Source organism: Photinus pyralis, unplaced genomic scaffold (assembly GCF_008802855.1).
Source record: "Photinus pyralis isolate 1611_PpyrPB1 unplaced genomic scaffold, Ppyr1.3 Ppyr1.4_LG2, whole genome shotgun sequence".
NCBI classification, from domain to species: Eukaryota; Metazoa; Arthropoda; class Insecta; order Coleoptera; family Lampyridae; genus Photinus; species Photinus pyralis.
In genome coordinates this window covers 12564975-12590948 of record NW_022170403.1, presented here as the reverse complement: position 1 = coordinate 12590948, position 25974 = coordinate 12564975, and the positions used below count along the sequence as shown (strand labels likewise).

Genomic DNA, 25974 nt, shown 5'->3' with positions numbered 1-25974 from the left:
GACACAGCAACATTTACATCCATGGGGGGGGGGGAGGTGTAACAGTAGTCGTAGAGATGATTTTCGATACATTTTGGCCTGCAGAAACCAAAAAATTAATGATCATCAAGATCTGACCGCAAGAAACAGAGATAGATCCATCAAATGAAAGAGTATGTAAAGTTAGAATCATTACTTTAAAAAGGGTATAAAAGGGGTAAAAGGATAAAACCAAAGGGTTCTAACACGCAGCGGAGGTAGTACAATTTTATTCGCTAAACAAGGCCGAATGTAATGTTAGATTTTACACTTTAATGTTTTCGATATTTATTGGATTGAATTGAATATTAATAAAACAGTGTGTGCTATACATCAAAATATGTAAGAGCTGTTGATGGTTACAACTGGAAATTACTTTCACACTTGAAATTTATTATCGTAGATGTAAGGAATTTTAGCATCTTTACAAAAAAAGTAGATAACTCATATCGTGGTACTCGTTGCGATTCGTAATCGCACTATGTCCTTTTGGAGAACATTTAAATAGAAGCAACGAGAATTTTAAGCTTTCAAAATCACTTTTGCACTACGATTTCGGAATTTTTCATTGTGGAATACACAATGTAACAGGGGGCCAAAAACAACCATTTGTATTTTCAAATAAACCAACGATAGAAGTTATTACGTTTATAACATTTTCTGCTTGACGACAAACAAAGGGCAACAAATTTGAGGGATTTGAGGGCTTCTCGAGTTGTAGCCAAAACAAAACTTTTTGGGACTTTGGAAAAAACTGTTTTTCTACCCTCTGTACCAAGTATTTCAACAGATAAAGACCCAACAAAAGTTTCTCAATGTCAAACATGTGCGATAAACATGGCATACGTGTAACATGGTTATAGGCTATTGTGAAAAACAGTTGTTGTTTTCTAAAGATCCAAGATCACTAAAATATTCTTTTTCGCGTAGGTAACTACTTAATTGAGTTGTTCACTTGATAGCGGGGATATCATTGCAGTATTGCAGTAATATCTCAGTGATATTTATCACCAAGTGAAGCAGTTATTGTTTTAATTGTACCAAAACTGAAATAGAGGTCAGGTACTTACCTACTAGACTAGTCATTTTCTAAAGTGTTTTAATTTTCAATTACTATCTCTACAAGTACCTTTATCTTGAAACAAAGTATTTCTCAATTGCTGGTATAAAAGGTGAACCAAATGAAGTCTTTGTCACTTTTCCGTCAGCTTTCGTTTGAAAATGGCGGCATTACCGACCGTTTACAATTATTATACCGCCGGCGGTATTACCGCCGGCTTATCGGCCGCGCAAAATTACTTCACCTTAAACAACAAAAATATTACCTTGCACAGTGGCGCGCTGCATTACTACCGCGTACCTCAACAATATTGGAGAGATCGCCTGCGTAAGATGAGAGCCGCCGGTTTGAACACCGTCGAAACGTACGTACCATGGAATTTACACGAACCTGAAATTGGAACTTACGATTTTGGAAACGGAGGATCGGACATGCAGGAGTTTTTGAATCTGGAAACTTTCTTGAAAACTGCGCAAGAAGAAGATCTACTTGCAATCGTTCGTCCCGGACCGTACATTTGCGCCGAGTGGGAATTTGGCGGATTTCCAAGTTGGTTGTTGCGAGAGAAAGATCAGGAGGTTAGAACTTCCAATCCGAGCTTTATGAAACACGTTACGAGATACTTCAACGTGCTCCTACCGATCCTTGCGGCATTCCAGTTCACATTAGGAGGACCGATCATTTCATTTCAAGTGGAAAATGAGTATGGTGCGCTTAAACTTTGGCCAGTGTTTGATACTGATAAGGTGTACTTGGAGCAACTGCGGCAATTGTTCCTCAAAAATGGTATCGTTGAACTGCTGGTAACATCAGATAATGCAATTTTGCATGGAATTGGCGGGACGCTAACGGAACATTTTTTGCATGTACGTATTCACAATTTTTTGAAATTCATTCAACTGATCGTTATTTTCTTTCAGACAGCGAACTTTGCCGATTCTGCAGACGAGCAATTTGATCGCCTGAACGAGTTGCAACCAAACAAACCAACAATGGCGATGGAATTTTGGACGGGTTGGTACGATCACTGGGGTGCGACTCATAACGTCCGCAGTAACGAGCAGTTTGAGCGAGTTCTAGACAGCATTCTTAAGTACCCCGCATCGGTGAACATGTACATGTTCCATGGAGGTACCAGTTTCGGTTTCCTTAATGGAGCAAACCAGCTAGTTTCTTTAGGCGACACTAATTTCATGTACGCACCGCAAACCACGAGCTACGATTACGACGCCCCTCTTTCGGAAAGGGGAGATTACACTGAAAAGTATCACATCGCCAAGAGATTGATTAGTAAATACAGTAAGGTGCAATTTAAGACGCCTGAAATGCCGAAAGTGACACCTACAACTGCGTATACCAACATTACTATTACCGAGCAATTAAGATTTGAGCAAGTCGCAGAGTTGGTTAGTGAAAAGTTCAACTATGCCTCGCCAGTCGCAATGGAAATGCTGCCAATCAATAATGGTTCGGGACAAAGCTACGGATATATTGTTTACAAGAAGACAGGCTTAGATATACCAGCAAATTCGGAGTTGAAAATCAGTGGTTACGTTTGGGACTCCGTGATTGTCCTAATCGACGGTAAACTGGTATCAAAACAACTAACGGGCCCTCACGATTTAAACGGCTTTGGTTATTGGAGACTTGAAAATGGGAAATTAAATCTGGGTGGCATGAACAGAACTAACGCAACACTGGAGTTGGTAGTCGAAAACTGGGGACGCAACAATTTTGGATTTAGCTACCAGTTCAAACAGTTCAAGGGTCTGTGGCAATGTGACGTTTACATCAATTCCGACGTAATTTCGAATTGGGAAGTAATGCCTCTTCAATTCAAACGCAAATGGACCAATAGCTTATCCGGCTGGCAATCTCCAGATTTCTCCATTGTCGGTCCTTCACTGTATAAGGCAACATTTACGGTAGATAATCCTGAAGATACGTTCCTTGATATGAGGGCGTGGACTAAGGGAATCGTGATGATCAATGGTTTTGTTTTGGGAAGATACGTAACTCCTTTAGGACCACAACAAACACTTTATCTACCCGCTCCTTTGCAAAACAAGGGAGTCAATGAAATAGTAGTTTTTGAGCAATTTACTCCTAGTTCACAGATTACTTTCTCTGAGAAACCCATTTACCACACTCCTAGGGATGTAATCAAATCTAAAATGTAAAATGGTTGTGTAATCCTTTTTTTAAATTGTATGCCACTTTAGGTGTACATACAGAATAAAATTTTGTTTATATCTCACTGTGGCGGGAATGACCAGACTTGACAATTGACATTATTCCTTTGCTCATTTATGGTTATTACACCTAAAACATACACAATTAAAAACAATCGCGGATACGTTCGTGAAGTGGGAGATTTAAACATTTCCCAGTACCTGTTGCTTAGACCTATATGGAACGCCGTTTTACTTTTTATTACGAAAGTTTACAATGTAACATTATAAACAACAGTTAATTTTATTTTCCGATTTATTATGTTTGTTGTTTTTATGTGAAACATTAAATATGTTTGTTTAAAAAACTTCACTTAATTGAAATGATGTATGAATTATATAGCAATGTGTATAACGAAAGTTTAACAATACAAATCAACAAACGAATACATAAACGAACAGTAATATAACTAACTAGAACTAATTCAACAAACATAAAAATTTATTCATATTAAATGTGGGATTAAAATTATGAACAAACATTTTAATTCAACAATCATATTAATTCAATTATTGAAGTGTTGTACAAATATTCCCAACAATCTTTTTAATTCAACAATCATATTAATTCGTGCTGTTAAAATCGGAAAGCATTATTTAAAATGATTGTTGAATTAAAATGTTACATGAATTAAAATGTTTGTTGATAATTTTAATTCGTATCTGTGATTGTGCGGAAGTTTCAGGAACTATCCTTTAGTGTATTTGGGTACGTGTATACTAGCGCCTAATTAAAATTATCATCAAACATTTTAATTCATGTAACATTTTAATTCAACAATCATTTTAAAAGATTCGTTTACTACGTCTAACAATAAAAATTTATTTGTTTGATGAATTAAAGTGATTGTTGAAAATATTCGGCTTCAATTTTCAAATCGTCGAATTTATATGACTGATGAATTAAAATGTTTGTTGATAATTTTAATTCCACATTTAAAATGAACGAATTTTTATGTTTGTTGGACAAAATCGTTTTATTAATCGAAGTATTTCTTGCAATTCAATTTAATTGTTTGTTATTAATTGTTTGTTGAAATACAGTTTCATATACACTCATTCAATATAACAATATAATTCATTTCACATTTTAACATTCTTTAAACAATCATATTTAATACGTAAGACAATAACAACAAACGTAAAAAGTAGAGGCATACGATTGACTGTTATTTAAAATGGCACATTGTAAAATTTTGGAATAAAATTGTACAAATATTTTCAGAGAACATTTTAATTCAACAATCATATGAATTCATGCTGTTAAAATCGGCAAGAATTATTTAAAGTGATTGTTGAATTAAAATGTTACATTAATTAAAATGATTGTTGATAATTTTAATTCGTATCTCTGATTGTGCGGAAGTTTCAGGAACTACAGTTTAGTCTATTTGACTACGTGTATACTAGCGCCTAATTAAAATTATCAACAAACATTTTAATTCATGTATCATCTTTATTAATCAACATTTTTTTAATCAATCTCTTAATACATAAGATAAAAACAACAAACGAAAAATTTAGAGACATAAGATTGACTGTTATTTAAAATGATACATGATAAAATGTTGGTATAAATACTAAAACGGCGTTCCATAGACCTAAAAGGCGACTTTTGCATCAGAATCAATATTGCATTTAAAGAAATTCAGGACGTGGAAACGCTACCAACGACTCTATAAACCTGAAAACAGAATTCAGGGAGTAAATACTTTTCACCATTCACTTATAACTGCGATAATTGCGTGTATTTCGTAATTCAAGACTCAAGAGCAATATGCATTTACAGTAAATATTATGGCAACGTGCGTAACTGTAACATTCAGTTTATTAGTATATACTTATTTTGATAATAACCTACTTATTTTGCGGTATCTTCATCTACAAAGCAGACCCTCACTTTCGCAATATAACTTTAGGTGCTATAAAAGTCGTATTTATACATAGTGATTTTTTGTTGCAATTTACTTCCGTCCGTAACGCACCTTTAAGTGTTTCGGTAAGGTCGTTTTGTAATTAATTAAGCTTTTACGGCCACCGTAAAATAAAGCCGAAAGGTTGCAGTCAAAACTTTGTATTCTCTTAACAGCGATACTATTTTCACTCTTCTTAACAAAATATACGAAAAATCGCATACGATTTTCAGTAGGGGAATTTTTTCCACTCAGTTCGCATTCGGAAACCAAAGCCATATTCGAAAGCGCTGATTCTCGTGGTATCTATTTCTAATTTTATTGCAAAACGTTACAATCAACTGTAAAATACGATATATAATTGAATCCCGCTGAGAAATAGCTAGGAGAGACTATAAAAAGGTTTCATTAAGGACAGCATACAATTCATGACAACCAATAGAGGTCGCCACTAAAAAATTGCAAAGTAAAATTGTACTTTGAAAATGACTTCTGAGCTTATACTTATACAATCATTTTTAGGTTGGTTTTTGAAAATATAAACTCTACTCTAGAGCGAATATGTAAAGTTTTTACTAGAAAGACAGTATTTCTACAATGTTGCTGAAATGAGACCACACATTTTATTTTTTATTTTAAGCACTTTTTCAATTTTTAAGTACAGTTGCTGTAAAACTGCTCCTCTTCTTTCAATATTGATAGTTTTGTCATTTCAAATCCAATATTGCGACCAGGAATCATTCTCAAAAATGTTATACAATGGCGGCAAGCAGCAGTACTGCAGCTATTTATTTCTAGATGTCGTAAGATTGAACATGCGTGGCGACCCCCCGGAAAAGAAGACAGGAAATTTTACGCGATTATGTAACGCTGTCTTGTGCAAATCCTACGACGTGCATTTTCTAAAAGGTAGACGATTCTTGAAAAAGGTGGTGCAAACGATTTTATCGTTTTAATTGGTTCATTTGGGTCCAAATAAGATTGAAGAGTCAGAGCCAAAAAACCTCAAAATATTCGAACTTTTTTCAGTGTTTCGCTTCAAGCCCGAAAACGGTTCATATTTTATGATTAACACTTGGTTAGTAAATTAAAGAAAACACAATTCTGCGTCGATCAAAAGATGAACAAACAAAATCGGTCCAATAGAAAAATTTTTACAAGCGATCAAAGAAATCCCTTAAGCCCCCCGTCAATTCCTGGAGACCCACGGAAATCTCTGAAATCGGATAAAATTTCTAATAGATCCTCAGAAATCCTTCTTAAATTCTTCCCCATACTTGCTTTTGACACTCCATACTTTACTACCGCTTTCATACCTCATACCTTCTCACAGGTATTATACTTTTTTCTTATAGAATGTGCCCTGTATAACCCATAATTTCAAACAGTTCGAAGATTGGGCCATTAGTTCAAAAGTTACAGCCCTTTGAATTTTGTTTCGAAATTGGTTTCGTCTATAACTCTTGCTTGAGAAGTCTAATCGAAAAAGTACGAATTGTTTTGGATTCTTCGCCCCAAAATTAATAAGAAAAAGTGTTTTCCCGAGAAATTTTGGTGTAGTCAATTTTTGGTAAAAAAAGGAAGGTTATACACTGCCTTTTTCTGAGTCCCGAAAAAAAAATTGTCTGACATCGAGCGGGAAAAAAATTTTTCTTATAGAATGTGCCCTGTAGAATCCATAATATTAAACAGTTCGAAGGTTGGGCTACTAGTTCAAAAGTTACAGCCCTTTGAATATTCTTTCGAAATTGCTTTCTAATCTATAACCTTTGAGTGAGAAGTCTAATCGAAAAAGTACGAATTGTTTTGGATTCTTCGCCCCAAAATTAATAAGAAAAAGTGTTTTCTCGAGAAATTTTGGTGTAGTCGATTTTTGGTAAAAAAAAAAAAAGGCTTAAAATTCTATGGTTGGTAGCGACGACGCTTTTCCGTCGCATTTATTCTCCTATATGTGTCCTTGTGCTTGTTTACATGTAAACAACACATAAAACTGGTTTTCAATCGGTGCCCTTGAAGAAAATTCTATCGAAGGTTCAATAACTTTCTCCTTTTTAATATTCCGAAGAGTTTGAGATTAAATTTTCCGAACTAACCGATAGTTACTTTGAAATAACACAGTTCTGGTTCGATTTAAGTTAAGTTCATATAATAATAATAAATAAATGCCTCTGTTGCATTACCTTCGCTAAGATAAGTAAAAAGAAATCAATTATGAGCAAAAATTTAAAGTCTAAGGTAAAGAAACCGAGTAGAGTTGGTCCTTTGGCGCGAAGTCTATTATAAAACCTGACTGATGTTATGTAGGTTCTAAAAGTCATCTTTAACTGATGTAAAAATGAAACTACAATAAAACCAAACAAATGCGTCTCAACAGTAAAACTGGTACGAACAGCGAACAGTATGCAAAATCAGTTGATCGCTGATGGTGACAGGTATAATTAATAAGTAGTCACTTCAAAAAACAAAATCATTTAACTCATCCCGAAGCTATTAATACGGTTTAAATGTATACAGGTTGTACCGTTACCTAAACGTTTTCAGGTTCTCATAAAAATTTCCATACCGACATAGTTTTTCAATACCTACTGAAAGAAAATATGATAGTTTCACCGGATGTGGATACCGACTTTTTGATTTTAAATAAAACATCCTGTATTTTTTATTGCATTTCAAAATCTACATGGAAATCTACGTTGTTTGATACCACTTGATACCACATCTCCCTATACCCAGCAGGTTTTCAAATTATTCGAGATTCTTCAAAATTTTTGACGTTTGACTCATTTTCTTTTGAGCCTTCTACATATGATTCCGTTGATTTGAATTTCAAAAAGTCTTCCAAAATCTACAATACTGACTTGATGCTACACGAGAGTGATTTAAATTTTAATCGTAAGATGTTTTAAAACTAATGATCAATTCTAAAAACTTCAAACCTTAGAAAGTTTTTTTAATACAACATGTTTTACTTTTTTGCATTTTCACATACCGAAAAAAATTCTATATCGATCAATTATTACATGCTGTTATGTTTTCCGTTTTATTTTAGATTTTCTGAATGCAACACAAATACAATTCCATTTCAACAATGAATACAGTGACGGTGGCACGTTTTCACTGAATTGTCCTGGAACATTACCAGTTGCCAAGTTGTTCAGCTAGTAAGAGAAAATTTGATTACACTTTGATACTGTACTGCGAATACGATTCAGATTATTTAATCTGCAACTGCATTGTATTAAAATTTCAGACATTGTTTGGAGTCAAACACGGTTTTGTTTTAATAATTGCTAGAAATCCCTAGAATATCCAAAAAATATCATGTCTAAAATTGCATAATTAGGACAGGAGTAGTAATACTATTAAAAATTAAAAAAACAAATTATACCTTTCTGTCCAAGATTAAGGGAGGTACTCCATGTCGTGTTCTGTATTTGTTGTGAGTTTTCAAAACGTTAGCCTTAAGTGTACCGGCTTCTAAAACTTTTACACAGTTGATAGTATAGTTTTGCGATATAAACATGTCCCACTTACCTGCAACTAAATTGGCAGCTACAAGGAACAGTAACACCAATCCTGCTTTCATGTTTAATTTTTGAAGTCTGAATGACCAGTCACAATTAGTACTCTTTTATACAGTGTTATCACTTCTTTAACGATTGTACTACTCGTAAATATGACAGATATTATTTTTTTATGTCTCAGGAATACTCGATGAGCAACATTAACTACCTATGGTTGGTGCAATTTGCAAACTAATTGCGCCTGTAATTATACTTATATGAGACACCATATGTGTGAAATTTTCCCATATTAAATAACATTCCAATTAGAAGAAATATTAATTTGAACTCGCATCGAGTGAATATAGCTAATTAATTCCTTTGCATCCCTAGGAAAACGCGGTAGCATTAAGCTAAGGGAAATTCTTAATACGCATAGTGTTTTATAACCCTTTTTAAATCAGTTAATTTTTGTTAAATTTCTTGTGAATGTTTGGTGTGCGAGAAGCAATTTGGATTCAAATTTCGTGTTTTAAGCAAACTTCGGTAATACAGTATTACCGTGAGCTGTGACGTTAGCCGATGATCATATTGAAATATGAATTTGGGTACCTACTTCACTGCTGTCCCACGATAGAGAACCTTAATAGTGTTCAAAAAACGTACAGCAGAGTGTCGTCGGAGAATTCGCGAAGCTCAAAGAGAGTCGTGACGAGAGTATGTCTGTACCATCACACCGGATGCTACCAGCGGATAGGTCTGGAAGCAGATTCCTGCTGTTTCCCTGATACCCAGCATTTCTCCGTGGGACAGACGGGGAGGTGACAAATGACCTACGGGAAATAACTAATAATATATCGCTGATCATGTTTACACACACTGTTCTCGAAAAGCGGAAACCAAAGCCGATCAGGAGACAGCACATTCCCCGGGATGCGATGTATCCGTAACGAAATGCTCCGTCACTGTGGCGAACCACTAAAACAAAGTATATTAAAATTCTTTAACTCCTGCTGGACCCCTCCGAAATGAAACAAGGTGTCGTGATTAAAAAAATTAAAACAGGTACCAGGTGGGGAGATTTTCGCCCCAGTGTTTTTTTTTGCATATTCAATACAAAATTAATTTAAAATTAATGTAAAAACTCTACAATTTTGCTAGTTTTTGATGAAACTGATGTCACCATTAAAGAAATGTACTTTCAAAACTTTCTGTAGTCTTTTCACTCTGCTACCAAGGGCCAAATAAAAGCTTCGATAAGGAGGTATTACGATTTATATACGCCTTAATTACCTTTTAGATGATATGACAGTGTCATTAGGGTAATTGTTTCAATTATTATTTCAGGTATCAGTATACTTGTACTTTTTCGGAAATGTATAGATACAATAGGAAGGTAATGAGAAGATTAGTTGTTTCCGCTAATGATCGATTGAATGGATAGAAACTAATTAAGCCCAAATGCAAAACTGTTTAGACAACCCGAAAGTGTAATTTCCATAACATCAGTAATTAAATTAAATAATTGTGATCAATAATTATAGTACCTACAAACTACCGACACCAAATTAGATTACGCTCAGTTTTTTTATAATAATATCATTATTTGTAAAAATATAACTTACATGGCATCTTACCTAACTATGTCCGATCGTTCCTGGAAGATCGAAGGTTCATCGTAGAATCCGAGACATCTACTCTAAAGAACATATTATACAGAGTGGCTAATAAAGATGGAACCAAAGCACTGGTGTGAAAACGGTTGGAGATATCAGTTTGAAAGTTTTCGGACTTAAAGCATGAAAAGAAAATTTTTGTCCCGTATGGTTTTTTGACACGGAGATTTTGCTTTTTTTAAATGGCTATATAGGTCTTACAACACATAGTTGGAAAGATTATTTTACTTTCATTACGAATATACTATAGGAATAGATCCTTGTTCTGGCCCGGGGAGCTAAAAGGAATAAAACACTTGATAGGGATAGAACATAAACAATAGTTGACGTCACAAATGTATGGTGATCTAATTAAATGATTTCAATAATGTTATATTGGAAATACGTTTATTTGGAGTAAAACATGTATTACGGACATAATATATTTGGTTAGTGCTTCATACGAATCAAGTAGCACCTTTTTTTATGACATAACTCCATCAATATATTTGACAGGCAGTTTTAGGGCATAATGAGAGGGCATAATGGATTGTCATCTCATTATGCCCTCTGCCCTCGGGCGTCATAGACTGCTTTATATATCTCATATGACAGATATAATTGGCATATAATAGGCAAATGAAAAATAATAATCATTACATTTGTATATTGGAAATGCATTATTTGGAACGATGAAAAATAAAATGTTGTATGCACCTCAGGCATTACTCGATATTTAACCCTCGGGCGACTTACAATCCGTCGGGCCAGAAGCCCTCGGGCTCTGTCGCCCTCGGCATAAATATCGCCTTAATGCCCTTGATACATAAAGAACTAAAACGAAACTGGGAACAAACACGTGCACAACTACATAACTTCATAACCTAACTCATACACACCACGTTTTACATACATGATGTTGCCAAACTTTTTCTTTTCAAACAAGTACATTTTATTGTTATTCACACGCCCCCTCAATAAAATGGGTTCACGTATACAAAACAAAATAGTAATCAAAACAAGTAGGTAGAGTACAACCTCGTTAATCCGAATCGATTCGGACCACCGACCTTTCGGATTATCAAATTTTCGGATTATCGCGAAACTAGTGAAAATAATAAATGTGGACACAAGGATTAAGAAATAAACTTTATTCTTTTCAACAAAACATAAATTTAACAGACCAAGGACAGAAGTCAGTTAAATACTGCACGTAAAACAAAATTTAACTTTGTCCTTGTAAAAAAGCTTAAGTTAACATCCATATGTATTTATGAGTACAGTATGTACATACACAATTATGTACACATAAATCTTTCGGACCACGTACTCTGCTTCTGTGTACGTAAAAAAAAGTGTATTTGCATTTTGTAGGTTTTTGCACGGCCAATAACGTTTGCATTTGCAATTGCGAGAGAAAAAAATTTTTTTTCGGTGAAAAAGTAGAAACACTTTTTTTTGGGAACTTTGGGACAATAACGTCCGCAACATTTTTTATTCAATACATTTTTCTGAAAAACTTATCGTTTTCGAGATAAATCGAATCCAAAAACTTTTTGAGTTTTCTCAAAATTGCCCCACGGTACTATCCCGGATTTTTGGAATTAAGCTTTTCTAAGGTAACAACGATTTATGCAAAAAAATTATAAGGTATTTTTTTCCAAAAACGACAGTTTTTCGTGCCAAATTGACTGTACTATTAGTAGAAATAAGAAAAATATATAAGCACTATTTCCTTCATAGGACTTATTAATGTCATTGTATGTAATATAAAATATTTGAATTCCGTAAGTTACATATTAAAATTATTTACAGTGTTCATAAGAATTTTCTTGAAGATGCTATAAGATGAAAAAAAAACATAAAAAAGTCATCGTAATAGAAAAAACAGAATTAAAAAAGGATGGTGTTCTTTGCTTTTGTGATCAAAGGGAAAAGTAAAAATATTTTGCCCAAAGAATAACCTAACGAACTAAGCTAGCCTTGCATCTTTAGATTTACCTTTCTCGAGCGAATTACTTTATTCACAATTTCAAACGTTTAGACATGACAGGGACATGGTCAATTTCCATATTATAAAAAATATTTCACCCTTAAAAAATATAATATGAACAGGAGAATGAAAATCTAAAGGTAATTTGTGCAAAGATTGTGTACTGTGGGGATGTCTTTACCTACACCTAGAAGTTGACTTTAGCAAAGAAACGTTCAGAAATTCGTATTTCAATATCTTCGCAAATGCCTTGATTATCGACTAACGTCAAACTTCATGGCAAAGTTGAATTTGAATCCAAAATGCTTCTGGCAATTCAAACATTCAAAGATAATGTCATAAAAATTAACTGAATTAAAAATTGGTTATATAAACATGATGTTCAGAATTATTCATTAATTGTTACCACGTTTTCCCAGGGATGCAAAGAGTTCCGAATTAATTGGTTATACCCACTCGATGCAGACGTTTAAATTACTATTTTTTGCACCAATTTCGGCTAATCAGAGTGCTATCCACTATCAAAGGAAAATTTCATATATGTGCTGCCTCATTTACATGCATAGGTATAATTACACGCGCAATTAGTTCGCAAATATTATCAATCATAGGTAGTTACGGTTGCTAAAAATGTGCTTGATAAATAAAAAATGAATATCTGGCATATTTGCTAGGAATATTATCGTTAAAGAAGTGATAACACTCTGTATAAAAGAGTACCACTTCTGACTGTTCATTCAGACTTCAAAAGTTAAACATGCAAGCGGCATTGGTTTTACTGTTCCTTGTAGGTGCCAGTTTAGTGGCAGGTAAGTGGGACACTTTTATATCAAAAAAGTATATTAGCAAGTGTGTAAAAGTTTTAGGAGACCGACGACTTAATATTGCCGTTTTGAATGCTCACAATCGATACAGAGCGCAACATGGAGTACCTCCCTTAACCTTGGACAGTCGGGTATAATTACTTTTTTTTTTAATTTTTAGTCAAAATTATTAGCAATCATTTAAAAAAACAGTGTCTGAAATTATGCAATGCAGTTACAGACTAAGTCATCTGAATTGTATTGGTATTACCTAGAGTACCAAAGTATAATCAAATGTTATGTTACTATAGCTGAACAATTTCGCCCAAGACTGGGCCAACCATCTTGCAGAAACAGACACGTTTTCTCACCGTCCAGATAACCCTTATGGCGAAAACCTGTTTTGGAGTTCTGTATACAAACAAACGAATCAAGAGATAGCGTTGACAGCAGTAGAAGTTTGGTACAATGAAAGTCAAAAGTACGATTATAATACCAACGATGGCATAGAGGGTACTTATCATTTTACTCAATTAATTTGGAAAAGTAGTCGGAAATTGGGTGTCGGTGTAGCAAAATCATCTAAAAATATAGTGTACGTGGCCTGCAATTATGACCCGATTGGTAATGTTCAAGGACAATTCATTGAAAATGTCCCACGGCCACTCAACTAGTTTGTTGAAATTGAATTGTTTTTCTTAGTTGTGGTATGTGTGCTTATTTATACTTTTCCCGGGAAATAAATACATATGTAATCTGAATTATTATTATTTCACAAATACTCCGCTTCACACGAAGTGCAGTGTTCCGTTTCCTTATTCCATATGTCCCTATCTATATTGAATAAAGAAAATTTTATTGTCGATGAGGCTAGTACGTTTTCTGATTCAAGAGGAAATTGGGTAAAATTTAGAACTCGCAAATATAAAAAAGTTAAACTTGGGTTTCATAAACATCGAAGGTCATTAAGAAAAGCGATGATATGTTTTATTTTCTTTTTATATTTCACGGAGTAGTTTTGGCAACTGAGCTTTCTATACTGCTTTTCCCAATTTACTTTACTTAATATCTTTCTGATCGAGTTTCTACAAAAAGACAAAGCTTCTCCGTGAAAACAACGCAAGCTGGTTAATAATACATCGCTAGTGTGTGAAAAACAAAAACGCGGGGTTACTCACCAATGGGAGGTTCTATGATGTCGACAATAAAGCTGAAATACGTTTCCTTAGTAAATTTATTCCGGCACTGCTATTTTTTGGCGAATAATCTTGGCACTAAGCTCATTTTCTGGTAGTCACTTTTATAATTCACTCAGCCCTTAACTACAGGACCATCATGCTTTTAAAATAACAAATGGGGTCATCCCGCCTTCATTTTTTATTTCTGATCCACAAAGTACATTAAAAATAAAAAACCCGTGTGTCCTCAATTTTTATTTGCGAGTAAAATAAACCCAAAATAAATTATTGAAAAGCTGTGTTTTTAGTCCGAATTTGAAACGCTTCAGACTAAATACGTCAGAAACCTGCAACCAATCACGTAGAAGTGAGCTGGCAACCTTACGCGAGGGTCTGACGTTTGTCACATTTGACGTTTTGAGAGGGATGTTTAACTGCATCACAGCCGTCTATAATTACAAGCCATGATGAGAAGTTTGGCAACGTTGTCCGAACGTCAATCGGTGGGCCGATATCATTTTAATGGCGTCTTGTTGCTCTTGAAAAATTGCATTTTTCCTCTCTCCTGTGTTTCGCCTTGGTGGTTTTAATACAGAAGAAAGATACTTAAGCAGCTTACAATTGTACATATATTTAATTTATTTACAAAAATGGATAATAACATTTTTATTTGACGTTAAAATTCGGAACGCTGTAAATTGGTAACTGCATGATAATGTGTTTTCCATCGAGATCTCCGAAATGGGTGAACTTCTGTCGAAAGAGGTCGAGGTGAAGCACATGCTTGGGCACTTAATTTCGGCAAAAGGACAGTAAATCGATGTGCATCAGCGAAGTTTTATCAACGACCAGGTGTGATTCGGAATGGCAGATTTTAAGCCAGTCGGTACTCCAGTGGGTCTAGGTACGAAGCTTTTAAAGAGGGGAGCCCCGTAGACTTCAAATTCCCGTACCGTGAACTCCTGGGAATAAGTCGGAAGGTTCCTTCAGAAAATCGACTTGACATGTCCGTGCTAGAATATCTGAAATACCAACTAATAAAATAATTATTGTATTCTTTCACGATAAACACTTACCGTACTTACGTACCACGTAGTGTGTAGGTCATATTTGAGCTTGTACAGGTACTTTGAACAAATACAAGTGCTTGTAAAGGGTCCACTAAGGAGTAGCCTGCTTTAGAGGTTATGACAATAAATCGATATATTTCGTTTAGCAACTTACCTGAATAATAATTTCTGTTCATTCCGTACGGAGTAACACAAATTGTCGCCATCTCGCTCTGTTAAAACAGGTAAAAAGCAATATTACACCCAAAACACACATAAAATACACCTGAAATCTGTCAAGTTGAATTAGGAAATCGGCCTACCATGCAGTGTTGCCATAATTCTCAGCACGGCTTGTAATTATAGACGGCTGTGACTGCATCTAGCACGAAAGTGACAAGTGCCTGTGACAGATGACGCAAGTTATAAATGCTATTCTCCTGCAATATTGCCAAGTCGTTATGTCATCTGAATGGTTCTAGGAGCTGATTGGTCGGGCTTATTACGTCACAGAGCCCGCCACAATCATATCGTTTTGAATAAACCTTTAAAACCGCACATGTTCATTATTTTTTTGCTAATCAGCCTCTATTTCTAAATAAACTTTTACTGTCCAAAAAAATGTTTTATGGTTTCAGGTACACGCTTATTAAATTAGAACTGCGGAATTCAACTATACCGTAAACCCCCATTATTGAAAGTAAAAGTGACCGCATGTGCAGATAAGCGCATCAGGTGATTACTCTCTACCTGCTTACGTTACCGCCCCTCCATCAAAAATATAACTTATGATCAAATGATTCGATCGTGTTAACGTGAAGTGCAGTGCATCTTGTGCGGAATGGTCTTCAAAAATTTCAAATGGAGGGTGCCTAGTATACCGAAAGCAAGAAAGCTAAGGGTGAATTTTGACAAGGACAGAGTAGGTACCGCGTAAAATGCAGTAAGTAATTTGGATTTTTACATTTAAACCAAATCAAAAATTTATACACTACAATTACACTCATCTTATCTATCCGAGTCTAAAATTGGAAACACATGTGTAGTCCATTGCGTCGGCGGCGTCGGCCTTATAAACAGGTGTTTAGAAGTTTCATTCTTGACAAAAACCATATTTTTCTTTTTATTAGCTTTAATAATAATGGTCGCAAAGTTTACTAATTTTTAAATTAATTTGATAGGAGTGAACTAAATACCTACGTCGCAAAATGAAATGTCTTGAAATCGAAACAAGCAACTCAAGATTATTGTGTCACCTCATGCCTAAAAACTGTACGAAAAGCACTTTCATTCTTTCTCTCTGTATTCATGTTAAATCCGGGTCCTTATTAGAAGCATTTAATTGGTTCAAAAATTCATTCAATATATCAACGTATTCCCAAACTTATTTAGAGTTGGAGAGTTGGATTATACGTTTTATATTTAGTCGTGGCATTGAATAAATTCAATGGTCGTGGCGTTGCCATTATTCTGCAGTAGTCATATAATAATGAATAAATAATAAATAAAATAAATAATAAATAAAAATAATAAATTAATGAACATTACAGTATAAGGTTTGGAAACAGTTTGTTTTCATTTTATACCCAACAGTGTTAGTAGTTTTAAAGTACCAAAATACCTATAGATCGCAAAAAAATCGAAAGTGATGTGCCCATTTTGATCCAAATGGTGTAATTTGAACGCAACAGCCCCGAAAATAACATTATACATTATTCGAACATTTTCGTAAATGTTGCTTATTTGAATGCTACCAGAATTGATACATGTTTCGAAGATGTGTCGCCAACAGCTTCCATTTTGTGACGGGAACAGAAACAATTTGATGAAAACGTTTGCTAAAATGTATCCAATTTTGCTACTTGGGTTAGGTTAGTGACATGAGGACATCTGTTGCAGTGAAAGGGTGGTTTTGGGAGAGCCATTCAAGCAATTTAGATGAGTCTTGTTCATTCCGGCTCATTCAATAATTTCCAACAAATTTAAAAAATTGGTCCAATTTTAAATGTTTGGTACTTTTTGACCTCAGATGTCTTACAATCTTTAAGGAGGGAGTAGTGGATTTTATCGTTCCTTTAGGAGCCAAAACGCATTAAAAAGGTGAGCTCAGTTTTTTAGAATGGTCGGAAAAAATGAATGTTTATCCTGGTGTTCATTAATCGCTATTAAACATTTTTCTATTGGACTTTGTTTGTTCATCCTTTCATCGACGCAGAATTTTGTTTTCTTTTTATTTACTAAAGAAGTGTTATTCATAAAATATCTACCATTTTCGAGTTTTAAGCGAAAAACTGAAAAAGGTCCAAACATTTTGAGATTTTTTGACTGCCAAAAGTTGTGCCGGGAAAAAAAATTGGTGTGCACTCTTCAAATACATGTTTTTTGGATCCAAATGTACCAATACAATATTTTACACCACCTTTTACAGGTAAAATTATGTTTTCTTTTCTTCCTTTTTTACATGTACACTATACCGGATGGCGCACGTTAAGTACGAACATAGGAATTTAACATGGGAAATTAGTTTTATGCAATATCCTGCCTTCCTGTACATTTTACAGAAAAAACTGTAGAGTTTAAAGTTGTTCAGAATTAAAAGGTGCATACAACACTGTTTTTACATGTTTTATTAAGCTATTTGGTATACCCGCAAATTTAAGAATAAATTTCAAAATTTCTGTTATTAGTAGCAATAGCCATGACTTTTGTTGTTTTATCAATTGCTACTAATAACGGAAATGTTGAAATTTATTTTTAAATTTGCGGGTATACCAAAAGCTTAATAAAACATGTAAAAACAGTTTTTAATTCTGAACAATTTTAAACTCTACAGTTTTTTCTGTAAAATGTACATGGAGGGCAAGATATTGCATAAAACTAATTTCCCATGTTAAATGCCTATGTTCCTACTTAACCGTGCACCACCCGGTATATGAAAAACCGGAAAAATCCCTTAGAAATCTTTACTCGGGGTTTTCGCAGGTTTCGCAGTTCCTAAACGAGGAAGTCGCAAGGAAGATGAATTATTTATTTATTTATTTATACTTTGTGTTCGTCCGTCTGTGTTAGTCGCTCGTTGTGTATATTGGTTTGAAATAGTTTATTTCTATTAATTATCAATTTACTTTGTAGACATTGCGCGTGAACTGCGCTGACGCCACTGCGCCAATAATGTAAAATGGACTTTACTAGAAAGTAGCACATTACACATCGCAAAAATCACATTATATGGTAATCTTTCCAAACGAGCGTAATTAAATAAGAAGAGTTTAAAATGGATCCATAAAGAAGTTAACGCCACCCAGTATTTACATAATCAAAGTTGTCTACAAACATCGCCTCGTACATTTAAAAGTGCACATTGTTTTGTAAGTGCTAATTAAAGGAGCGCTAAGTGTCTCTTTTATATAGACCACAGTGGTTATTCGTGTCACGCAGCTAAGCCAAAATGTAAAAGGCGATTTTACAAGACTCTCCGTAGAAATGCAAACGACACTGGAAACTTCTTCAGAACGTTGCATTTATTTTATGGTTTTATGGAGAGCCCTATTGAAAATCATGCAAATAGTAATAAAACCGAAAATTCCATCTCCATTCTAGAAATTAGATGCGAGTTCCTAAGACGATTTCAGAAAACAATTTATTGTTATGTAAATAAACTGTTTTCACTTCCCTTAACAAATGCATATTATTTTCATTAGGGCGAATTGAGTGAGGAATAAGAAGGGATTTGTAATGTAACAATAAACACGGTTCAAAAGTCGAAGGCCTTCATGTCTTTTGGTTCTGCTTTTATTGATACCGAAGGACGGAAAAAGCACAGGGAAATTCGAACTTCCAACTTATCGGAGACTGCAAATACGACTTTCAGCCTGCATTACAACCTTTATTATTGCGAGGGACCCCCCCAAATATATGCTCATAGGGATTACAAAGAGTACAGTTCATTTTCAAATATTCGCCACAGCCTCCTTTCCAGATTAATGAAGGTACCTATTTTAAAACATCTTCCGTCAGGCTCAGTGGAGACTTATGAAATGAGATACTCACTCCACTTTAACTGCCCCAGGTTACAAATATTCACTCAAAACTAAAGTGCCGAAAATATCTGAACGTCTTATAGCGAAGGTTGTTTAGGATAGAATTAGGTACTCAATGAATCGGCTATTTCAAATTATACAGTAAACTCCCCATTATCCGCGGATAATCGTATTACGCGGAGAAGTCGTAAAATTTCCAACAGCGATTAAACAGTTAAGGTACTAAAAACACATAAGTACTTTAAATCAGTTTATTAACGAGCTCCTAGCGAGGTTTTAATTTTCGGAGTCTGTCCGTCTGTCCGTTAGCACGATGTCTCGATAACGAATGGGCCGATTACGATGAAATTTTGTAGGTGCATTCTTTATCGAATTTGTAGATCGGAGTTCGTGAATTGGCAATGTAGCCCAAACAATAAGAAAGGCCCTTTTGACATATCCGTGAGTTATGAACTGAATTGCATGAAATTCAATATGCGTATAGCTTTAGCCATATAAAACGCAATTACAAAAGTTGAAGCTAATCGATCAACATTCACAGTGCCCTTTCGGCATCTCGAGCATTTATAAACCGAATTGCAATCTTTCCTATTTATGAAAGCATTTAAATGAAATTTGATACATAGCCACTTGGGATAAAAGAAAATTTAACGCCAGTTTCAAAATTTGGTTTTGCGCATGCGCAGTCCAACTTTCTTATTTATGGAGGGATTTAAATGAAATCTGATACACAGCTATTTTGAACAAAAGCAAATGTAACGCCAGGTTTAAAATTTGGTTTCGCACAAAACACAACAATAGCACATTTTTTTTAATTCTTAAAAAATGCGGTCAAAGATGTGCTTATGTGCGTTTTATCGGTCCGGCCCACTTCTGGCGAACCACATCTAGGGAAATGGTTCTAGAGTCCTGGAATTTTTTGCAATAGGTAGACCAGGAGGTAGCCTATACCTTTTGAACAAACAACGCATTGCAGTTTTTCTTGGTCACTAATTTCAATGCCTGTGCCGCCCTAATTTAGGTAAGCTCAACCATTATTTCGAGATCTATATTTGACACAATTTTGGATCAGTTGAATCCAAGCTTTTTTTTGTCAACAATTAAGGGCAACAACTGTAGAGCAGGTTCTGTGCGACGTGGCGTTCCATTCCAGCACAATTAGAAACATTTTTATGTGACTCTCATAATATGAACATTTTCCATCCACTTTTCGTATAATTCTACGTGTCTTTTAGATGTAATCGGCTTAATTTGTACTAAACTTCATCTCTAACAAAGGAAGATTCTAAGTTAAATTGCTAAGTTCATAAGCTTTTGCGTCATTTCCAAGTCCCGAATGATTATTATTTCCCTTACTACTAAAAGTCGTGGGATTGGCAGAGAGCAACAGTAATTTAAATTAGAAAAAAGAAAAGGATTGGCACGCTACGTTGAGTCCTGCCTAGATTCGCAATCCAATTAAGTGCGGAACGTCTAGACTGAAAAAACTTATTAAAAAAGAACAAAACGAATTTTTAAGATAAGAATTCCGAAACACCATAACTCGCACTTATCGCTTAACAGAAAAGTACGTGTATGCAAAAAGGTAGCTTGATTCCGGATACCAAACTTCCAACAAAGTACCATGAAACTTTTAGATATGGGATTACTTTATTCTGAACATCGGAAAACGTTTTATATACTTGTAGAGTAAACGGTAATACGGCAACCTGTTGCGTCAAATCTTAATTTAATAAAATTGTTTTACTTATAATCGTCGTTAAGAATATTGTTTTTTGTAGCAATTCAAACAATGGAATTGGTCTCTTGAGCTTCCCATTTTGCGTTCATTGCAATAGGAATTATCGGCTCACTGCCGGGTTGTTCCTATTTTACGTAAGAGGATAATTTTAACGTTCGCTGTGCCATTACGTCTTGGCATTTATTTGGTCAACAATTGCCGAAAGAATTCTTCGCTAAAATACCGGGTTATTACTATTCGAGGCATGAAGCAAACTTGTAGATGTACGACTGTTTTCCTTGGAGATTAAAACAAAATCGAAGGAGCTTATAAACCCGAGGCGGAAGTTGTTTGCCGTTATTGCATAAGTTTGAAATTGATATTCGGAAAATATATCAAAACGTTTGACATTGTTTTAGAAACAAGCGAGACAGTCCTGAAACTTTTCCGTAAGGATTCCTTATGTCGAAAAAATACATAATTCATAAACAATAACTGAATTCGTATTCGTGTAGGTAAACTATGAAGCAATCGGTGCGAGAAATGAACGCGAATTTGGCTTGTATGTACGAAAGCGTAGAAGGGCCACATACTCTCCATTTTTACTTGCAATTGCGATTTACTATATCGCAATTGCGTCTTAATAACTTGCAATTGCGACTTACTATCTCGCAATTGCGACTTACTATCTCGCAATTGCGACTTACTATCTCGCAATTGCGACTTACTATCTCGCAATTGCGACTTACTATCTCGCAATTGCTTACTATAATATTACTATCTCGCAATTGCGACTTATAAACTCATAATATTACAATTGATACCTACTGTCGATTAGCTTGCCTTAAGCCTTAGTCTATGTTGTACGTTTGTCGCGTATTGCATGCATTGCAAAAATGAGTGAAACGCAATTGATCACATTTTATTTTACTCTCGGGTTGTCCAACGATGAAATTTTAGCTTTCCTTAAAGTACAACATAATTGTAATATTAGCCTTCGGACTTTAAAAAGAAGATTGAAAAATTTAAAACTTTTTCGAAAGAAAGGATATTCTCCAATAAACCAAGTGGCTACATACTTATTTAAGGACACAGGTATCCAAATCAGGGCAGCTTCATGGATATCGTTGGATGCACCTCAAATGCATTCAAGAAGGTTTTGTAGTTCGGCAGGAAACTATTCGGCGACTTTTGAAATCCATTGATCCCGTGGGTGTTGAAATAAGAACAAGGAGAAGACTTCGAAGAAGACAATACAATAACAAAGGACCAAATTACTTATGGCATGTAGACTCTTATGACAAGTTAAAGCCGTTTGGTATTGGAATTAATGGGTGTATAGATGGATTTTCGCGCCATATTATGTGGATGAAGGCTGGGAGAACTAATAACAATCCCCGTGTTATCGGTGGTTATTTTGTTGACACTATACAAAAGATTGGAGGCATACCATTGACCATCAGGGCCGATATGGGTACGGAAAACCGCCACATCGAACAAATGCAGGTATTTTTTCGAAGAGATACGGGTATTAATATCCACAGACCAGCGTTTCTTTATGGTAAAAGTACAGCCAATCAAAAAATTGAGTGCTGGTGGGGAATATTAAGAAAGCACAACGCGGAGTTTTGGATGAATTTATTTAAAAAGATTCAAGACGATGGCTATTTTAATGGTTCTTACTTGGAAAAAGCACTAATCCAATTTTGCTTCCTTCGAATAATCCAGGTACGCTTTGAACTTAGTTATTTTGTTATTTATCACATTAAAATTTTTTTGTGTAGTCAGAGCTGAACAGCGTGGTTTTGGAATGGAACTCGCATAATATATCTTCATCGAAGAACAGCATATTGCCAAGAGGAAAACCATTAATTATGTACCATATTCCTGAAATATATCGAAGTAATGATTATTTGATCTCCGTTGAATTTGACGACTTGGAAATTGCTCGTGAAGAATGCGTATTTCTTGATCAAGAATGTCCCTGTGATAAGGATGTTTTTGAACTTTGTAATATTCTACTTAATGAAGCTGCAGTAGAAAATATTCCATCCGATCCGTATAATGCGATTGATGTGTACTTATACTTACGGAACAAACTATCATGTTTATTATAGTGTTGTAAAACCGCACAATAAATAAGTAGATCCATTTGCAAAAAAAATTAAGCAGGTTAATAAAGATGAAAAATACGTACAGTCTATCTCAGGAAGGAATGCCGGTCACAGAACACTTGATGCCGATCTATAATCGTATGGTTTAATATGAAAAACATGGCAAATTACTTCCCTAATAATAATACTGATTAGAAAATATATTCTAATCAAAGTATTATTACTACGGAAGTAATTTGCCATGTTTTTCATATTAAACCATCGATTTTAGATCGGCATCAAGTGTTCTGTGGCCGGCATTCTTTCCTGAGATAGACTGTATATGTGTAAGATTGTCCGTTGTAAGTGTACAATCGCCGTCGAGATACGAACTCCAAAGGAACTGCCAGTTGGTTAAAAAAAAACTACTGCGTACATATGTAAGTAGGTACCTAAGGTATGTATATCCTTTGGAGGAATTCAAGCAGGTTACAGATTTCGAAGTTATTTGAATTAAACATTTCCTGTTCTGTGATGTAAACTCAGTCGTACAATAGGTATAACCGTTAAATCGTTAATCTAATTTTTTGCTATTATTCCCAATAATCTGAACCTTGAATAAACCAATCTCGCAGAGTTACAGATACCTACAGTTAATTTATCCAGTTTATTTTCAAATAATGCCGAACGTATTTTTTATTTAGTAATAAAACGAAACAATCATTCTTATTATGGTAAAATTATAAAATAAAATATGTAAAAATTAAAAAATATCCATTATCCAGATGTTAGAGGTTAATATACAATTGAATTCTGAACGAAACTCCATGAAATTATCATAACAATCGGGAACTTCTAAAGTATTTGTGCATGTATGGGCAATCGGTCGACGGCTGAAACCATCAGATTTGGAAAATATAATTTTTATTTTATTACCCAAAAGGATGTCAGCCCCCGTTGCAAACCTTAGAAAAGCCATACGAATATTCTCAGGAGCCTCACGTATATATCTCTTTAACATAGCAGATACTTTTTCTGCTTCCTCGGACAAGTTGTCATCATATAACAAAGCTGCTAGTATGTTTCTAGATGTTGGATTGCTAGTTCTATAAATTTCATTAAATTCGTTGACATCTACCAAATTTACTAGGACTTTATTAAAGCAATCAGATATGAAAGCAGACTTCTGAAGAATTTCTTGGTGGGCTAGTTCGTCAATGATTTGTTTAATATTATCTTCTTTCGCCAGAGTTTTACAATCGTAACGACCTAACACATCAAGGAGTTCGTCCGTAGGAATCGACTCAAAATGGCCAATTGCCTCACGGAATACTGTTTTGTCGTCTTCGCTAATGTAACCAAAAAAATCGGTAGTTACGTCTCCAGAACATTGTTTGAAAATTGTGTATTCCATGAAACATTTCGATAATCTGATGGGAAAATACTTGTCAGTAATCCAACCTTGTTTTAATACTTCCGCGATTGCTGACCATTTTTCTACTCCAAAATCGTGTCTTAGTTGGGGAACTTTAATGTTTGTACCGATTGTGCATTTTTCATACATGGAATTCCAAAACTCGCTAAGTGCATCCCTCCATACCCCACCCAAATCTTCGGCACACTCCAATTCACCATTGGGGAGCATGAGAGTTACATGTATTTTACTACCGACCATTCTTCTCTCCAGAAATATATTTATTAGCTCTTCAAATACCCGTCCTCTATGAAGACAAATCGAGATATCGGCTGTTGGACTCACAGGAGTAACAGGTGTATTCTCAGTATTCTGTTCCAATGACAAAATGAAACCGTCGTTCTCTTCGTTTTGTATTTGTGTTGCTAACAACCTGTCGTTTGCAACCACTGCATCCGGTGGTAAACAAAGGAAATCTTCAATGTTGTAACTGCACTGGAATTCCGTAAGGTCAGAAGAAAGTTGTGTTGGTACTTCCCCATACATTGTGTCGCTGGTGCCCCTTGTATCCGCAGTTTCACTTGTGACAGTCTCACATACTTCCTTTCTTTTCTTTGGAGTAGTGCACAAATACAGGTGGAGTCGCGTTATTTTAGCAGTTTGAAACATTTGTTCAATGGTCATTACTTCATCCTCTAGTTCTTTAGCACAAAAGTCTAATAGGGTAGTGTTCATATCGGACAACTTTAGTCCTTTTGAAGATGTACCGTTAGGGAAAAATAGATTGCATCCTTTGTCAATGATGTCTTGTTTATTGTAATATTTAGGTACGCGAACATCTCTACTACCGCCTCCGTTAATTGCTCGTACTTGCTTCGGTTCCTTGAATGTTTCATTGTAGTGAAACCATCCAAGTTTTATGAGTCTCGTATTTTTACCATTTCGGGGTTTTGTACTGCTTGGTTGCATTGAATCATCGTCTTCGCTGTAAGAGTTACTATGTTTGCGTTTGTTTGACACTTTTTTGCGAAGACGATCACAAACTGATTTTGCGATTGTTTGTATGAACTTGTCGTTTACAAAAATCTACAACAGCAAGTCTATCTCCATAAGATGCAAATAATTTTGAAAGTTCCGTTTCATCCATTAAAGCAATAATATCCGTGTCAATCTAAGAAAGTAATATTAGTGTGTAAGCAATCATACATAACAACAGAACATAATACCTTATGTAGTCGAAGGTAATTTAGAGTATCTTCTGCTACATTTCGTCCAATTAGAAACTCTTCCAGTGCTGTAGAAAG

The 25974-nt window shown here is 34.9% G+C and overlaps 4 protein-coding genes and 1 long non-coding RNA gene across 10 annotated transcripts in view; 3 read left to right on the top strand and 2 right to left on the bottom strand.

Moving 5' to 3' along the window:
- Window positions 1-9955, bottom strand: part of LOC116164949 — a 30064-nt gene extending 20109 nt beyond the window's left edge. The window contains exons 1-4 of one of the 6 annotated variants that reach the window (XR_004144041.1): window positions 9606-9955; window positions 8757-9558; window positions 8611-8705; window positions 8246-8380 (exon numbers count right to left, since the gene is read on the bottom strand). This is a non-coding gene — a long non-coding RNA (uncharacterized LOC116164949). Of the gene's footprint in view, window positions 1-8245; window positions 8706-8756; window positions 9559-9605 lie in introns of those variants that run through there. The other 5 variants (XR_004144038.1, XR_004144039.1, XR_004144042.1 and 2 more) reach the window with 5 other exon arrangements.
- LOC116164948 (beta-galactosidase-1-like protein 3) lies at window positions 1230-3335 on the top strand. Its single transcript, XM_031479207.1, has 2 exons — window positions 1230-1944; window positions 1999-3335. The coding sequence occupies exons 1-2, from the start codon at window positions 1240-1242 to the stop codon at window positions 3256-3258; spliced, it is 1965 nt and encodes a 654-aa protein (XP_031335067.1). The 5' UTR covers window positions 1230-1239; the 3' UTR covers window positions 3259-3335.
- A 3076-nt stretch (window positions 9956-13031) lies between the features above and the next one.
- Window positions 13032-13937, top strand: LOC116164362 (Golgi-associated plant pathogenesis-related protein 1-like). The gene is made up of 3 exons (XM_031478528.1): window positions 13032-13182; window positions 13234-13328; window positions 13488-13937. Exons 1-3 carry the CDS (start codon window positions 13131-13133, stop codon window positions 13848-13850), a joined length of 510 nt encoding a protein of 169 aa, XP_031334388.1. The 5' UTR covers window positions 13032-13130; the 3' UTR covers window positions 13851-13937.
- An 8033-nt stretch (window positions 13938-21970) lies between these two features.
- Window positions 21971-23357, top strand: LOC116162778. Its single transcript, XM_031476479.1, has 2 exons — window positions 21971-22891; window positions 22948-23357. The coding sequence occupies exons 1-2, from the start codon at window positions 22295-22297 to the stop codon at window positions 23278-23280; spliced, it is 930 nt and encodes a 309-aa protein (XP_031332339.1). The 5' UTR covers window positions 21971-22294; the 3' UTR covers window positions 23281-23357.
- Window positions 23358-24088: 731 nt separating this feature from the next.
- LOC116162779 lies at window positions 24089-25665 on the bottom strand. The gene is made up of 2 exons (XM_031476480.1): window positions 24747-25665; window positions 24089-24686 (listed from the first exon to the last, which is right to left on the bottom strand). Coding segments are annotated over exons 1-2 (894 nt in total). The 5' UTR covers window positions 25640-25665; the 3' UTR covers window positions 24089-24685.
- Window positions 25666-25974: the final 309 nt, after the last annotated feature.

What these genes read in the sequence shown, in the direction of transcription:
- LOC116162778 (XM_031476479.1), top strand. Translation starts at nt 22,295, where the DNA reads ATGCACCTCAAATGCATTCAAGAAGGTTTTGTAGTTCGGCAGGAAACT. An exon ending in GCTTCCTTCGAATAATCCAG is followed by an intron (nt 22,892 to 22,947) that starts GTACGCTTTGAA and finishes TTTTTTGTGTAG; the next exon opens with TCAGAGCTGAACAGCGTGGT.
- LOC116164362 (XM_031478528.1), top strand. Translation starts at nt 13,131, where the DNA reads ATGCAAGCGGCATTGGTTTTACTGTTCCTTGTAGGTGCCAGTTTAGTG. An exon ending in AGGTGCCAGTTTAGTGGCAG is followed by an intron (nt 13,183 to 13,233) that starts GTAAGTGGGACA and finishes AGTGTGTAAAAG; the next exon opens with TTTTAGGAGACCGACGACTT. An exon ending in CCTTAACCTTGGACAGTCGG is followed by an intron (nt 13,329 to 13,487) that starts GTATAATTACTT and finishes ATGTTACTATAG; the next exon opens with CTGAACAATTTCGCCCAAGA.
- LOC116162779 (XM_031476480.1), bottom strand. Translation starts at nt 25,639, where the DNA reads ATGCAACCAAGCAGTACAAAACCCCGAAATGGTAAAAATACGAGACTC.
- LOC116164948 (XM_031479207.1), top strand. Translation starts at nt 1,240, where the DNA reads ATGGCGGCATTACCGACCGTTTACAATTATTATACCGCCGGCGGTATT. An exon ending in TAACGGAACATTTTTTGCAT is followed by an intron (nt 1,945 to 1,998) that starts GTACGTATTCAC and finishes ATTTTCTTTCAG; the next exon opens with ACAGCGAACTTTGCCGATTC.